This window comes from Plasmodium gonderi (genome assembly GCF_002157705.1).
Source record: "Plasmodium gonderi DNA, contig: Chr04, whole genome shotgun sequence".
NCBI lineage: Eukaryota > Apicomplexa > Aconoidasida > Haemosporida > Plasmodiidae > Plasmodium > Plasmodium gonderi.
In genome coordinates, this window is record NW_021628928.1 from 212,927 (window position 1) to 229,191 (window position 16,265).

At 32.0% G+C, this 16,265-nt stretch overlaps 3 protein-coding genes across 3 annotated transcripts; 1 reads left to right on the forward strand and 2 right to left on the reverse strand.

Annotated features, from left to right (window-relative positions):
* Positions 1-808: 808 nt before the first annotated feature.
* Positions 809-2,479, reverse strand: PGO_040410 (hypothetical protein, conserved; the record flags this gene model as incomplete). The annotated part of the gene is made up of 1 exon (XM_028686229.1): positions 809-2,479. The coding sequence occupies one exon, from the start codon at positions 2,477-2,479 to the stop codon at positions 809-811; it is 1,671 nt and encodes a 556-aa protein (XP_028542030.1).
* Positions 2,480-4,705: 2,226 nt separating this feature from the next.
* On the forward strand, positions 4,706-7,411 carry PGO_040420 (hypothetical protein, conserved; the record flags this gene model as incomplete). Its single annotated transcript, XM_028686230.1, has 1 exon — positions 4,706-7,411. The coding sequence occupies one exon, from the start codon at positions 4,706-4,708 to the stop codon at positions 7,409-7,411; it is 2,706 nt and encodes a 901-aa protein (XP_028542031.1).
* An 812-nt stretch (positions 7,412-8,223) lies between these two features.
* On the reverse strand, positions 8,224-14,603 carry PGO_040430 (hypothetical protein, conserved; the record flags this gene model as incomplete). Its single annotated transcript, XM_028686231.1, has 6 exons — positions 8,224-11,331; positions 11,477-12,484; positions 12,714-12,914; positions 13,155-13,214; positions 13,340-13,464; positions 14,507-14,603. 6 exons carry the CDS (start codon positions 14,601-14,603, stop codon positions 8,224-8,226), a joined length of 4,599 nt encoding a protein of 1,532 aa, XP_028542032.1.
* Between the last annotated feature and the right edge of the window lie 1,662 nt (positions 14,604-16,265).

Genomic DNA, 16,265 nt, shown 5'->3' on the forward strand with positions numbered 1-16,265 from the left:
TCTCCTTGAGAGGAATATATGTGTGTGTGTGTGTGTCGGTTTGTCTATTTGCCTTGCCTGGCTGGCTAGGATCCCATAAGACCATAAAATATATACTCCACGTATATACACATGTGCATATACATATGGCTCTACACAATCTCTAGACTTATTTTTGATTCCTTCATTGGTAGTGCTTACAATTGTGTAGTTATTTCCATCTCTCTCCTCACATTTGCATGCGAAGAGGAGAGAGGGTGACGGAGTGGGATAATGCACCTTGCGCACTACCAACAACTTTGAAAAGCTTTTAAAAATAAAATATATAAAAATCTTAAAAGACAAAATTGATAAATTGAATAGTGGTGGTAAATATGACCACGCTTAAAAAATAGTAAGTCGATTGGGGGAGGTCGTCCAAGTTGGGCCAAATTTGCGTGAGAGCAACGAGAGCGAAGCTTCTTCCCTCTCCTTTCCACATTGCCCACACTCGCATAAATGGGTTAGAAAGTGGTTGATCAAATGGGTTAGAAAGTGGTTGATCAAATGGGTTAGAAAGTGGTTGATCAAATGGGTTAGAAAGTGGTTGATCAAATGGGTTAGAAAGTGGTTGATCAAATGGGTTAGAAAATGGTTGATCAAATGGGTTAGAAAATGGTTGATCAAATGGGTTAGAAAATGGTTGATCAAATGGGTTAGAAAATGGTTGATCAAATGGGTTAGCAAATGGGTTAGCAAATGGATTAGCTAATGGGTTAGCAAATGGGTTAGCTAATGGGTTAGCTAATGGATGAATGCTTATATTTTCATATGCGTGTTTACACGAAGCTCAGCCCCTCATATCGATGTCTTGAAACTTCCCAAAGATTCCCTTAAATTTAATGCCGATGGGTGAGTTAATTATTTCTGTCTCTTTCTCCTTAATTAGCAACTTCTGCTTCTTTATCTCTTCCTCAAGTTCCTTGATTTTCTTTGTGTCACTTGGGACAGCAGAAAAACTTTCCTCTACCCCCTGTTCTTCTTCTTCCTCTTCCTCCTCCTCCTCCTCATGCCATGTGTACTCCAATTTAGGCTCATTTTTTGGAGGCTTATTTTCAACTATAACTGGAAATTTATTTTCAGATGTATCAAAAGGAAGACTTTCCAGTTTTGTTCTATCTTCATCCGTTACTATATTTTTAGTATCATTTACAAAAAGTGAGTTAGGGAATATATAACTGCTTAAGATATGATCATATGAATGATCATGTACTCCTTCTTTCTCCTTACAAGAGTGCAGAAGTTCTCTCTTCACATCTTCACCAATTGATTTATTTATTTCATTCATATGTATTATTAAAAGATTATCGAAATTTTCAGAATTCTCATTTTCATGGTCTACTTTTTCTTTCCCTATGGACATTCTTGACTTGTCCATATTTTCTTCCAATTTATTTTCTCCATTTTGCACTTCACTATTTTCTACACATGGAACTGAATCAAATGGTTCATTTCCATTCTCCCCTTTTTCGTTAGTTTTTTCTATATCTATCTTGAAATTACACGCATCATTTCTCTCCTCCTCTGTCACATCAGTGCTGCTAGCAATGATTTCACCATCGTCTGCCCTCTCATCGATTCTTCTGCCATCGCTTGTCCTATCATCATCTCCTCGCTCAGAAAACCTGGACGACTGGGGTACATAGTCCAATTCTCCATCAAATAAAAAACGCTTATTCTTCTTATACCAGCCATAAATAGTTTTCAAATATTTTAATCTATAGGATGAGATTGTGCATATGTGTATGTCATTCATCTGATCTCCTAACAGTTTGTAGAAGCAGAATCGTTTCCATATGTCATTTTTGCTTTTCATATTCATGTTATCAGCCCGATACAAATTCAAAATGTCTTCTGATGTTGGACAGTTCATTTTTAAGTCATTTTTTATTTCCATATAAATTTCTTGTACTTGAATATAAAGAGATTTAATATTATTTTTCATCTCACTTGTTAAATCGTCTTTGCTTAGTAATTCATTTAATTCTTCCATCAGCATTTGTTGATGGGAATCTATTTTTTCAGTACTCATTATTCGTTCTATGTTTTTTCCTTTTGTGCTTTCGCCCTTTTTGTTTTCTTCTGTATGAGAAGACTCGTTTAAAATATCTATTTTTTTTAATAACTCCTCGGAAAAAATGTTTGCTATTTTTTTCCCCGTATAATTAAGAACATACTGACTTGGATTTTCGTCCACTAGGATATCTTTCATGCTTCTCCTAACTTGAATTGGTTTTATTTTTTGTCTCTCCTTGTTCACTTTGGACTGTTTTCCCTTTGACTGGTTTTGCTGGGGTTTTCCAATTTGGTCACTTTTCCCAATTTGGTCACTTTTCCCAATTTGGTCACTTTTCCCAATTTGGTCACTTCTTCCAATTTTGTCACTTTTCCCAATTTTGTCACTTTTTCCGATTCTGTTGGCTTCCCCACCCGTCCCCTTCACCTGCACGGGTTTGTTCATGCTGGATCTTAGCTATCGAAGTCCTTTTGACTAAGCTGATTATGAAGACAGATTGAAGGTACGTATGCGTCTTTTGCCTCTGCCTTCTTCTGCGTCTGTGTTTTCTTCCGTATCTAATTGTTTAGTCGACAACCTCCCCAAGAAGTACTTTCCATCTCACACAAGGAAAATTTTGTTCACTGAGAGGTGAAGGTTCCTAAGCTGTTGCATTTATTCACTAGGAGACAGCAGTTTTACGTTTTAATATTTCATTTTGTACATATAATACCAAATTTTTATTTTATTTTTTTTTATTTATAGATTCTACCATGGGGGTATATAATTGTACACATAAACTTGAGTACTCTTTCTAAAGGGTATTCAGTATATTGTTGTTTTCAAGCACTTGTAGAGCTGAACTCATTACAAGTGTCTTTGTGGAACTCTTAATGAGGATGTGTTATTCTGTTGAATTTTGTATACATATATATATATATATATATATATACTTTTCTTTTTTTTCCTCCATCTTGTACATATTTTTTTCGGACTTTTTTTCGCGCATTTTTCTGCACTTTTTTTTTTTTTTTTTTTTTTTTTTTTTTTTCGACCTAGGTGAGGATGAGTGTGAAATTGATGCGATACGCACATGTGTTAATATTTTCCTTCAGACAGATGAAAATAGTTAAGCTCTTTTGGAGAGGGGCACAAGTATGTCCATATTAGGGTGTTCACATTTGCTTGTAAGTATTTCTTGTCCATGCATTGACCTATATGTATACCACACACACACACACACACAAAGATACAAAGGCACAAAGACACAAAGACGCATTTATCAAAATGCGCATACACACTAGCATGTGCATAAAAACATATATTTGAATGCCCCCTCCCCATCGCTAATGAAGGAATTAAAAAATGTCTATGGGAAAAGCCTCTAATTTTTCGCACACATTGAACCATTTCCTACCTTTCGAATTTTATTCTCCTTGTGAGAAAGTTAGAAATGTAAACATATCACTAATGTGGGTGAGACATTTCTCGTAATAACCGGGTAAAATTCCGTTTATTATTTTATTTCATCGCTTTACCATATTTTATTGCTTTGTCTTATATTATTGCTTTACCTTATTTTATCTCTTTACCATATTTTATTGCTTTGTCTTATTTTATTACTTCTTCTTATTTTATCTTATTTATTGTTTTTTTATTTTTTTTTTTGTCGTTTTAGCCAACATGCAAGGCAACAATTTCTTATCATCTCGTATGAAAAGATTGTGGAACAGCAACATTTCAAGTTGAAGGAAGTGCCAAATTGATTAGAATACACACTGCTCAGTTATTTTATTTTGATTTTTATAAAATAAAGCAAGTACATGTGTCCAATGTGTATAAAGTGGGGATATTTTTGTCGAGGGGTGTGTATTTACATGCAAGCGAACACAAGCGAACACAAGCGAACACAAGCGAACACAAGCGAACACAAGCGAACACAAGTGAACACAATTGTTACACACGTGTGCATATGTACACATGCGTACCTATAGGCACACCGTATTATTTACTTATTTATTGCTAACTATTTATTGCTGACTATTTATTGCTAACTATTTATTACTGACTATTTATTGCTTTCTATTTACTGCTGAGTATTTACTGCTTACTATTCATTGCTTATTATTTATTATTCATTATTTGTTATTTTATTTTATTTTTATTTTTTTTTTGTGCAACGGGTACGCACTGCTAACCAAACAAAGCTGTTCTGGTTTTGTTCTGAACATTAATAATTTTTTTTTTCTTTTTTTTTTTTTTTTTTTTTTTATTTTTTAGTCAGAAACATTTTTAGCTTGATACAGATTTGTTGTAAATCCAGCTAGTTATTCTTAAGACGTTACATGGGTAATGTATACAACCAGAACTACCTGTTTTGCGCGTTCCATCCTTATACAAACTCTTTCATAAGCAATATCTTTTGTCCCAGAAGAACCAGGGACACTTTTTTTTTTTTTTTTTTTTTTGCGTGTATGTGAAAATTGTATGTCCTTTGTTTTTCACAGTGCTCATACGCTGTTCATACATTTGTACGTGTTTACTTATTTTTTTAATTTTTTTTTTTTTTTTATTTGTTACGCGACTTTTTTTTTGTTATTTTTACACCTTGCTGGGCAGGTAACTTTCTGCCCTTTTTTGATACTCGCTATTTTTGTAATTCCTTCAAAAAAAACTTCTTCCCCCCCCAAGATGATAACGAAAATTCTGAACGGATGGAGAATTTCCTTTTTCTTCAATCTGGCCACCTTCATAATTCAACAACTTGGATTGTATTATATCCTCTTCGAATACAATAAACTTATATTGCTGCTATGCACCTTCGACATATACATTTTTATCCATTTTTGTTTCAACAACTCCCAATCGTTTGCTGCTGTTAAGGGAGGGAATTGCTGGATACTGTATGTCTACTCCATCTCTTTTAAAGTAATTTTTATGTACTTTTTTGCTTTTAATGATAATACTTATTCAGAAGATACAGACAAAGATTATTACAACAAATGCATTATATTTGTTCTCCTAAGTTTAAGTACTCTTATATATACCTCCCTATCAATTGAATCGCACAAACAGTTGTACCCAGAAGAAATTTCCATATCAAATGAAAAAATTTTCCACAATAACTTAATCCTACATGTTGCAATAGACTTATTTGATATATTCGATTTGCTGTTTACTCTTGTCAAGTTGTCTTACATTGTAAGGAATACAAATTTTTGGATTAAAATAATTGGAGGGGTACTAATTTCTTTTTCTCTCTATTTAAACGCTTATTCATTTCCTATCATTTCCTTAGTGACAGAAAAAAATAGAAAAAATTTAGATCTTGGTGATATATATTTTTGCAGAAAACATGCAGCTGTGATTGGTATTATACTGGTTGATATTCCTTTCATGATATTACGTTTTTACTTCTTAGCTTCCTACTTTTCAAGTGTTCATTTCCCTCCTCTTCTAATTAAAAATGTCTGTTTCATCCCAATAAAATGCCGCACTATAAAGCACTGCAATTTGGTCTTCGAGAGGTTACGTCGAAACATAGACCACACAGATAATGCAGCTCAAGCTAATGAATCTCTTTTGCTTGTAAAACATAAGAGTAAAAACAATGTTGTAACGAAATCAGACGATAGTGCTCTCATTCCTTATGGTTCCCCAAATGGAAACAAATCAAGTTTTATGATGAACAGACCATCCACGGGTTTTTTTAAGAAAAGGCCGATTGTGTCGCTAAACGGCTTAGGGTGCAACAACTCCCTTGACTTCAAGTCGATGCACTCGATAAGGAATATCACGGAGCGACCATCGAATCAGGTAGCGAACGAGGAAGAAAAGGAGGCACCAAATAAAGCGGCATATCAGGCGGCAAATCAGGAAGAAGATCAGACAGGAAAACAGCTAGCAAATCAGCTAGCGAATCAGCTAGCGAATCAACTGGCGAACCATACTCCGAACCAGCTTAGTGGCGCGAAAAAGAAAAATGAGAGAAGAAGATGTGACGGGTTGCAGGAATTTGTTCACGCTGACGAGCAAGGAAAGACACAAGCCCAATTACAAGTGGATCTGAAGGAGTACTTTGAAAACATGATTGAAAAGCAGGTAGAAGCATTACGAAAGCTAAACATAAGAAAAAACAAAATTGGAAAGAAATTCACCATGAATAAACTGATGTATACAAATGGATCGAACAATGAAAGGTATCATTGCTATTTGGATGATAGTCTGAAGGTATCTTATTTGAATCAGATACGTTTAATAATTCCATATATAATATATTGTGTAGGGAAGATTTCAATGTCCATTGTGATTTATTTTTTTTACACCAAAATAGACATTAATGAATTGAAAATAATTTTAACCCAATCAGATATGTATTTCAAATTATTTGAGCATAATCATATAATGTTTATCATTTCGTTCTTTATTATCCTTGGGAATTCAATCATATCTTTTTTCTGTTCTATATTTTTGTCTAATATAATTGAAGTTTTATTTTTTACATTCTTCATATTTATAAAATGTGCATCCGATTTTTTATTTCTACTATTGCTTGTATATAATAACATTTTCGAAATATTTTTGAGGAATATGAACAAGTCAGAAATGTATGCACCATATTTTTATCTCCTATTCGCAATCATACCGTCCTTCAAAATTATAAGGAATATTTATGTATTCTTGTGCTCACTCTCTGGAAGACAATTTATAGGTTATATAATTCGTCCTTTCATGAATCAGAATAGTAAAAGTAAATTACCAACTTTTTTAAGTATTAACCCAGGAGGAGGCATAGAAGGAGTGAGTGATTATTCCCCAAGTCGAGTCTATCACACTGACGAATTGAATCTGCTAAGTACTAATGAATCAAGCTATAAAAACAATTTCAAAGGAGATTATAAAGGATTCATATCAATTGCATCTCTTTTAATTTACATTAATACAAAACATATGCATGGATTATCATCCCTTTCAATTCTGATAATAGGAAATAATTTTATCAAAAATTTAAGACTTAATTATAATTTAAAGAATAATCATGTCTTACTCATCCTTTTAACATTTTTCACCAGATTTATCTTGCTTCTTTTTATTTGCATCCATCATAAATCCAAAATTTTTGCAGATGACTCTGTTCAAAAATTTTACTTTACAGTTTTTCTCCTCTTTACCTTGGATATTCTTTTTAAAATTGGCTATCTCGTTATATCACACAATAAACGATTGTGTGCTGCCTACAATCTACACCTCAAATCCATGTATCAAGATATCTACTACAACACCAGGAATAGACCATACCAGCAGAAGCAGAACTATTACTTGAAGGATCTCTATGCCAAGTACCAGCTTAACAGCTTTTACGTTCGTACGGTTCCCCTCTTTTCGGAGTTCATCTAGGGGTGGGAGTTGCAGATGTTGTAGATGTTACAGACGTTGTAGATGTTGCAGATGTTGCAGATGTTACAGATATTGTAGACGTTGCAGATGTTACAGATATTGTAGACGTTGCAGATGTTACAGATATTGTAGACGTTGCAGATGTTACAAATATTGTAGACGTTGCAGATGTTACAGATATTGTAGACGTTGCAGATGTTACAGATATTGTAGACGTTGCAGAAGCGAAATAAGATGGAAATCATGAACGATCATTTTCATGGATTTATTTTTTTTTTTTTTATTTACCACTGAACTTGCACATTTCCCTCGCCGATCTGACCCGTCGTGCACATCAAGAAGATTTATCATTTTAAAAAAAAAAAAAAAAAAAAAAAAAATTTTAAATTTAAAATGAAAAATGAAAAATGCCAGTGAACAAGTCAGGCACGTAAACATAAGAAGTTCAAGTTGGTTGCGAAAAGGCAAAACAAAAATAAAAAAGGAACAAAAAAAAAAAAAAAAAAACACACATTAAATCGAATCTGACAAGCTGGACAATTCTACAATGAATTAAAGCGATTGAATGAGCATCCTGGGAAGTCAACGAGATCATCACAGAATCGACATGCACAACTTCAGAAAAAAGGAGAAAACAAACAACTCGCTATGCAAAGATGAAGAAAAAAAATTTGGATCCATTTTTTTATACACCCTTTCCAATGTATGATTAATCTTTTTGCTTGAAGGAAGTATATATTTTTTTTTTTTTTTTTTTTTTTTTTTTTTTTTTTTTCCCCTCACCAGTCCCACGCCCCCTCTCTCTTTCTCCATCAAACCATCTGACGAATGAGTTCAACCTTTTCTATAACTTCCCTTTTAATATTTTCATATCGTTCATCCGTGAAGCTAAGTTCTATCATGTCTCCATCATTTAGATTCTCTTCATTCGTCGGCTCGTCCATATTTGCTACCCCAGATTCCTCATCTTCTGTCACATTTGCCATCACATCTGCTGCTTCCCCCGCTTCGGCTGTATTCGTGTCAGAAAACAAGTTCCACGTGGATATGGCCAAATTTATCTTGTTAAAAGCATCATTGATCAAGAGTGGATCTCCTTCCTTCGACTTTAATCTATCCACAATTTCATCAAGTTTATCATTTATAGATTTCAGATACAAGTAACAATCTTCCTCTTTACCCCTGAAGGTGCTGATGATAGATGTTCCATCTGCATCTCCACGTAGGAGTGTTTCATCTCCATGAGAATGTTCTTGTGTAGCTCCATCACTTTCTCCACTTTGATTTATTTTTTTCTTTTTCTTTTTCTTCATCTTCGTCTTTTTCTTCGTCTCCCTCTCAGAATTTTCCTCCCCTTCCAGATTAGTACCCTCACAAATGTCAGATTCCCCTTGGTCATTACATTCCCCTTTTTCATTTCTCTTTTTTTTCTTTTTCTCGAGACTTTTGGAACTTTTCTGATGTAAGAACGAGCCAACATTATCCATGTTACTTCCACCCATCTGTAGAGAAACATCCATTACAAGTTCCTCTTTGAGTCTTTCATTTTCTTTCCTTAAGTTGGAGATTTCTTTATCTGCTTTTTCTTTGCTTACTAGTAGAACATGATTTTTTTGCACCAACTCAGATATTTCCATTTTCAACCCTAGCAATTCGTTTTGCATTTCCATAATTTTTTCCTCTTTCTCTCTCAGACGTTCTTCCATATTAGTCATGTCACAAGCATTCATCATGTTGTTAATGCTTGATGTATTTCGAATATTGTTTGTGTTAGAATCATGTGATGTTGTGGTGGTATGATCACCGCCACTTGGGAATACATCTGTGCTTTTCCTACTACTGTCCCATTCTACTCCTCCTCCTCCTCTCTTGCTTATTTGAGTTTCTCTGAGCTTCTTCTCACATTCTTCCACTAGTATTTCCATTTCTTTATTTTGTGTTTGCAATTTTTTGTCGTATTGCTGAATAATTTGCATAAGTTCCTCATCCTTTTCTTTCAAGAGTAAATTGTATTCTTCAATTTTGTTTTCTAATATTTTTTCATTTTCGTTTCTGAGAATTTCATTTTGTTTGTTTTCTTGGCAAATTTTTTTCATTTTATTAATTTCATTTTGATTTTCTTCTTGAATTTTGTTTACCATTTCTTTGTGTCTTTGGGTTAGAGATTCTACATTCTTTTGATTACTCTCCTTTTGATATTGGATTTCTTTATTTAACTTTTCAACGTCTACCTTGTTCTGAGAAGTTAATTCTTTAATCTCTTTTTCGTGCATTACTTTCTGTATTTCCATTTGTTCACGAAATTGGATTTTCATTTGTTCTATTTCTTTTTCAAACTTTTGTTTTAATTTTTCTTCATTTTGTGTATATTCATCAATTTTTTGAAGATATGAAAGCGTTTTTTCCTTTTTAAATTCCTCCATTTCTTCTTCCTTCTCTTTTATTTTTCTTTTGCAATTGTTTAACTCATTCGACAGTTGTAAATTTTGTTTATTTTTTTCTTCATTTGAGGATGTCTCTTTTTTGAGTCTTTCATTAGCTTGGTCGAGATTTTTCTCCATCTGTTTTATTGTGTCATGGTATGCTTCATTAGAGGATTTAAATTCTAATAGTTGGTTCTTTAGCTGTTCTAAATCTTTTTCCATAACAGTTTGATAATTTATTTTTTCACATTTTAAATCGTGAAATTGTTGTAGTACTGTTTGAAGTGATTTTTCTTTTTCTTCCAAGAGGTTTTGTATATTTGTAATTTCTTTATTTTTTTCTTTATTTAAATTTTCAATTTCCTTGCGAATTTCTTTACTTTTAAATTCTTCATTAATTAGTTTTTTTTTTAGCTCATTAATAACATAATTTAGTTTTCCATTTTCTGTTTTGACATGTCTGAGTTCGATTTGATTATTTTTAATTGCGTTTTGTTTTTCTGTCAATTTGATTTGATTAATTTCTTCTTTTTTTAATAAATCATTTTCAATATTGGTTAGTATATTAATTTTTTTTTCGTTATTTTTTATAAACAAATTCCTTCTCTCAATTTCATCATTTAGAACAGCGTTCTGTTTTACGTGTGTTTTCATTTGAATTTCCATTTTTTGGATGCATTTTTCATTTTTTTCTAATTTTTTTTCTTTTTCTATTATTTCATTTTTTAATTCATTTTGATATTTTTTTAATACTTCTATTTTTTCATTCTTTCGAACTAATTCTTCTTTGTATTCTTCATTACATTTGTGTAGATGCTTTACAATTTTGTTGAATCTGTTGCTTGCAGAGCTAAGTTTGTCATTTATTTTCCCAATTTTCTTGTTATGTGCATATACCTTCATTTTCATTAACCCTTTTTGTTTCTTCAATGATTGTAATTCTTTTGTAAGTTCATCATTTTGTTCTTTAATTATGTTCAATTTGTTTTTAACTTGTTCCTTTTCTCTTTCTACAGTTTCGATGTTCTTACTTACAGTGTTGACTTTACATACACACCTTTTCAATTCATCATTTATAACATTTAAATTTTTTACCAGTTGAATATTTCTATTTTTCATATACTTTAATTTTTTAATACTCATTTGTTTTTCTCTTTCTAAATTGGATTTATTTTCTTGTATATATCTTTTCAGTTTATCAATTTCGAACATCATTTTATATTCTCTCCTTTTTAATTTTCTAATTTTTATCATGTTCCCATGATTTATGTTTTTAAATTCTATATTTGTTATTTCTTCACCTTTTAACTTTTCCTGTAGATGAACAATCATCCGTTTGTCATTTTCCTTCACGTTCATAATTTCTTCCTTTTTCTCTTGTTCTGTTTTTTCCATTTGATTCACCTTTTGCTTCATTTCTTCGTAGCTCCTTTGTTTCTTTTGCAGTTCTCGCCTTGCTTCTTTCATTTCGATTTTGATTCGTTCAAGTTCATCTCTCTGATGCTGCAGTGGAGAAGTGGCAAAGTGGAGAAGCAGCAAAGTGGAGAAGTGGCAAAGTGGTACATGCACGTGATTTTTCCACCTCGAGATGAGCTTCTTATTTTTTTTTTTTTTTCTATTTTTGCATTGTTTGTATGCTCACCTGGAAGTTATGCTTTATTCGAACCAAATCTCGAACGGATGCAGAAATGGCATCTACATACAACTCTATCTTGGTAGATGTGGAATTTCTAACGAGGGGTAAAGTCTGAAGAGCATTTCCTTCTACGGGATAACCAACTGGAGTGATCGATCGGTTCTGCAATGGATTCAAGAGCTTGTTGCCCTCTATGACATCCACTACATCAACTAGTGTATCAACTAGTGTATCATCTAGTGTATCATCTAGTGTATCATCTCGTGTACCATCTCGTGTACCATCTAGTGTACCACCTAGTGTACCATCTAATGTACCATCTAGTGTGTCTTCGAGATGGTTGTTCACCTTTTCATCCACAGCGTGATCTAGCGTGTGGGAGGGGATCCCACTCCCCAAGGTATTACTGCATCGTGCAGGAATGGGCAAATCAAAAGTTCCACAGATGATACGTGCACTACTTACTCCAATTGCATGATTGTTCTTAAGGAACAGGACTATGTTGATTATTTTCCTGGAAAAATTTGAAAAGAGAGATTCTATACGTCTATAATTAGTTAAGTACACATTGAGTCGTTGTAGTTGCACTTTCAATTTTGTATTGGTTTGTGTTAAGCTAATTTGTTCATCGTGTAATAGCTTGTTTTTTATTTTTACTTTACTGCTTATGATTTTACATTTTTGCAACTCAAATTTCAGTTCATTTAATTCATTCAGATTTCTTGTGCTTTCATTTTTTACAATTCCCAAATTTATTTCGTATGTTTTTATTTTATTTAAAAAAATTTTATTTTTTTTAATTTCTTCATTTAATTTCTCCTTACAATGTTTTATCTCTAAATCAGTTTTCGCCCTTTCTGCTTCGTGCACTTGAATGTTTTTTTCATATTCTGTTATTCTTTGTCTTAACTTCTCAAGTGTGATGTCTTTTTGTTTTGATTCTTCCTCATTCTTCTGTATTATAAAATCTTTCTTAATTGTATCGTGTGTCAATTCGTCCTCTTTTGTGGATGTCTAAGAAATATTGGGGAGTAAAAAGGAAAGGGAAAATAATACAAAAAAAAAAAAAACAACAAAAAAAAGGGTCTTCATTGGTGCTTATAAAGATTATTCTCGTTTAAGGAATGGAACAACGAATGGAATATCATTCCACACGTCAGATTAGATGAATCCTAATTGTTAAAACTGAAATATCATCTCTATCATCTGCAAATGAGAGATGAATTTGTGCTTCTCTTTCTACCTGAGGCACCCTCTTGTCAAGACCATCTGCCAAAATGAGGAACTGATGCTCGATTTCTCTCACTTTGTTTTGTATCACATTTTCTAATTCGTCTCTCTTGGCATAAAGGTTACTTAACTTGATGTGTATACTTCGAAGCTTTAGAGATAAAGAACAGTTCAAATTCTTCTGCTTCAAAAGTTCCTTCTTTAGTTGTGTACACTTATCATCATGTGTAAAAAGGGGAAAAAAAAAAAAAACAATTGTAACAGTATAAAAAAATAAATGCTTTAAAAATTATTATTTTCAGATTAAAAAAAAAAAAAAAAAAATTATCATTAGGAGACTTTAAACATAGAGAGAAAAAAAAAAAAAAAATACTACACACCTTCACATATAATATGAACCATTTTAAAATTTGCTACATTTTTTTTTTTTTTTTTTTTTTTTTTTGGTGCATACCATTATATCGTTGTGGACACAAGTAACATTTTCCAGATGTTCCAAATCGATACCCATTTGCTAAAAAGAAAAAAAAAAAATATAAAAATAATTTCCTCTTTGAGAAATATAAAAAAAAAAAAAAAAAGAGAGAGATGTAGAATGTAAGAAATATGTATCTAGACCAGAATGCAGCATTTCATTACTTTTTCATTGTCATATGAATATATCTCCAATTTGGTTAAAGACTTTTTTATGTTATCCAGATCAAGCAATGTATTTCCATCGTGCAATAAATTCTCGATGTTCTTTTTCAAGTCTTCAATTTTTTCTTAAGGGAAATAAAAAAAAAAATATGACACACAAAATGAAACATAAAAAATGTAAAGATATGATATAATAGAAGATGCAACACATGAGTGCCGAGAAATATCAGGCGTTGTGTATAATTGAGTGTTCTTAAGACATAAACACACACTAGAGAAAGTGGAACCATGCAGATGCAAACATGTAATTCTTTTCACACATGTATTTGCCTCTTATACTGTAACGGGTGCTAAGATAGTGCAAGATATTATTTTATACTTTTGCATATGATAGTGTTCCTATTAGCGTCATGGTAACTCTGAAATTAGGAGAGAAGGGTTGGGAACGGGAAAATGGAAAAAAAATATTTTTTCTAAAGCGTAACAGTAAACGAAAGAGTAAACGAAAGAGTAAATGTCTCATTAGATCCGTCTTTAAATGCCCCGTTATGTCCCTGGTTTAACAACCGCTCATGTAAATTTTGGCTAGCTACTTCGTAGAATAGAATCCACCGTAGAACCTCTAAAACGTAGCCACATCAAAAATAAAACTATTTCTTGAAAGTTCGTTATTGGTTCTATTTTTTTTTAATTACCATATAGGGGTCGTCCTTTTCATCTTTCGTGTGTTCATCCATTTTCCAGGAGTTCGTTCGGGTATGGGAGTACACGTGTGAATCCAAACACACACATGTGCATATCGGTGTGCATGCATATGTTCATATAAGTATACGCAGAGCTGATTTGCATCTGCAAGGAAATAACGCTCAAATACTTTAGTTCAGTTTAGCAGATGGATAAAAGTGCCGCTTCGGTTAAATGAGAATATGTGGAGAAACACAAAAAATATGTACATATGCATATGTATAAACATATGTATACACATATGTATACACATTTTTTATACCATGGTGTGTGCCCCTTGCGCTGCAACAATGCCTTCCTCACCCGATGTATCTGGTTCCATTTTTAGGAGCGTAATGCAAAAGCCACTTGTTCAGTTTCTACACTGCCGTGGAGCGCAGTTAAGTGTAGATGAAAATGTATTTTATGTGCATATATAACTACTGAATAGGTATGGGGAAAAAAGCTCGAACAATGGATGGCAAAATTGATTTTCAGAGTAAAATTCTACTTGCTTTTTCTTCCTCACTTTTGCCTCCATACCTTTTGCATTTTTCTTCTTCAATTTTTTTCCTTTTCTTTTAATTTTATTCATGCGCAATTTTTTTTTTTTTTTTTTTTCACTTTAACTTTATTTATGGGCTATTTTTTTTTTTTTTTTTTTTTTTTTTTTTTTTATTTTTATTTTTAATTTTTGGGGGTTTTTTTTTTTTTTTTTTTTTTTTTTTTTTTTTTTTTTTTTTTTTTTTTTTTTTTTTTTTTTTTTTTTTTTTTTTTTTTTTTTTTTTTTTTTTTTTTTTTTTTTTTTTTTTTTTTTTTTTTTTTTTTTTTTTTTTTTTTTTTTTTTTTTTTTGTTTTTTTTTTTTTTTTTTTTTTTTTTTTTTTTTTCTTCATTTTTTCACGCATTTCATTCTAAGATTTTTTCTAGACTAAGTAACAGCTACGCAACTATCTCTACCATTTTTTAATGTGCAAAAGAGAACATTTTTACTTTATTTTTTTTTCCCCTTTTTATATTTTCTGCGTTTACTATATTTTTGCTTTACCCATTTTTTCATTTTAACCAAGTCAAGCATTTTAAACAGTTTGTTATTTTTTAACACTGCTTATGTGTAGCACCAAAAAGGGTAGTTTAAAAAAAAAAAAAAAAAAAAAGAATAAGAAGAGGAAGAAGTAGGAGAAGAAATATTCAATATCATACTTGGTAATCAAACTGCAATTCCGTTGTTGTCACAGATATTATCACAATATAAAATCCCGTGTAGGCCTACGCCTGCACTTGTTCAGAAGAAATGCTAAGCACAGGTCAGGAACTTCACAACTTTGCAACTTTGCAACTTTGCAACTTTGCAACTTCATAACTTCACAACTTTGCAACTTCATAACTTCACAACTTTACAACTTCATAACTTCACAACTTTGCAACTTCATAACTTCACAACTTTGCAACTTCATAACTTCACAACTTTGCAACTTCATAACTTCACAACTTTGCAACTTCATAACTTCACAACTTTACAACTTCATAACTTCACAACTTTGCAACTTCATACCTTCATGAGAAATTCGCTTCTACTATAAGCTGCGTTCATTACGAGTGTAGAGATGCGGGCGAGGCGACATAACTGGTTGCTATTCCCCTCAACCATGAAACGTTGGGAATTTTTCTTTTTTTTTTTCCATGCAAATTGAGGTAAAAGAAAACTAAATTAGATAGCAATGAAACCAAGTGAAAGTGAAGCAAAACAAAAAGCAGGAGCATGTGCAAATATTATGTATTTAAGTTAAACGAATGGAGATAATAAAACAACTTTGCTAATCTTTAAATGCAAGTTTTTTTTTTTTTTTTTTTGTACCTTTTTAAAAAAGAAATAAGTATACATACATAATACGGGTAACTTGGTATACTCGTGGAAACGAAAGGTAATTGTGAAAAAGTTGGAAAAGGAAAATAAATTAATCGAAATAAAATGGTAATAATAAAAAAAAACATGTGTTAATTATTCGGTAGGGTTAGCAATACATCAGAGACAGGGGTACATACGGAGTGATTTCATGCATATTTAACTTATGTATATACATATTCCATATATATATATGTACATACTTATATAACTAAAAGATGCACACAGAAGGATTTCCTTCCTCCATGTTTTGCAATTTGAAATGGGGAAAAAAAACAAAAAAAAAGGCAAACATTTGA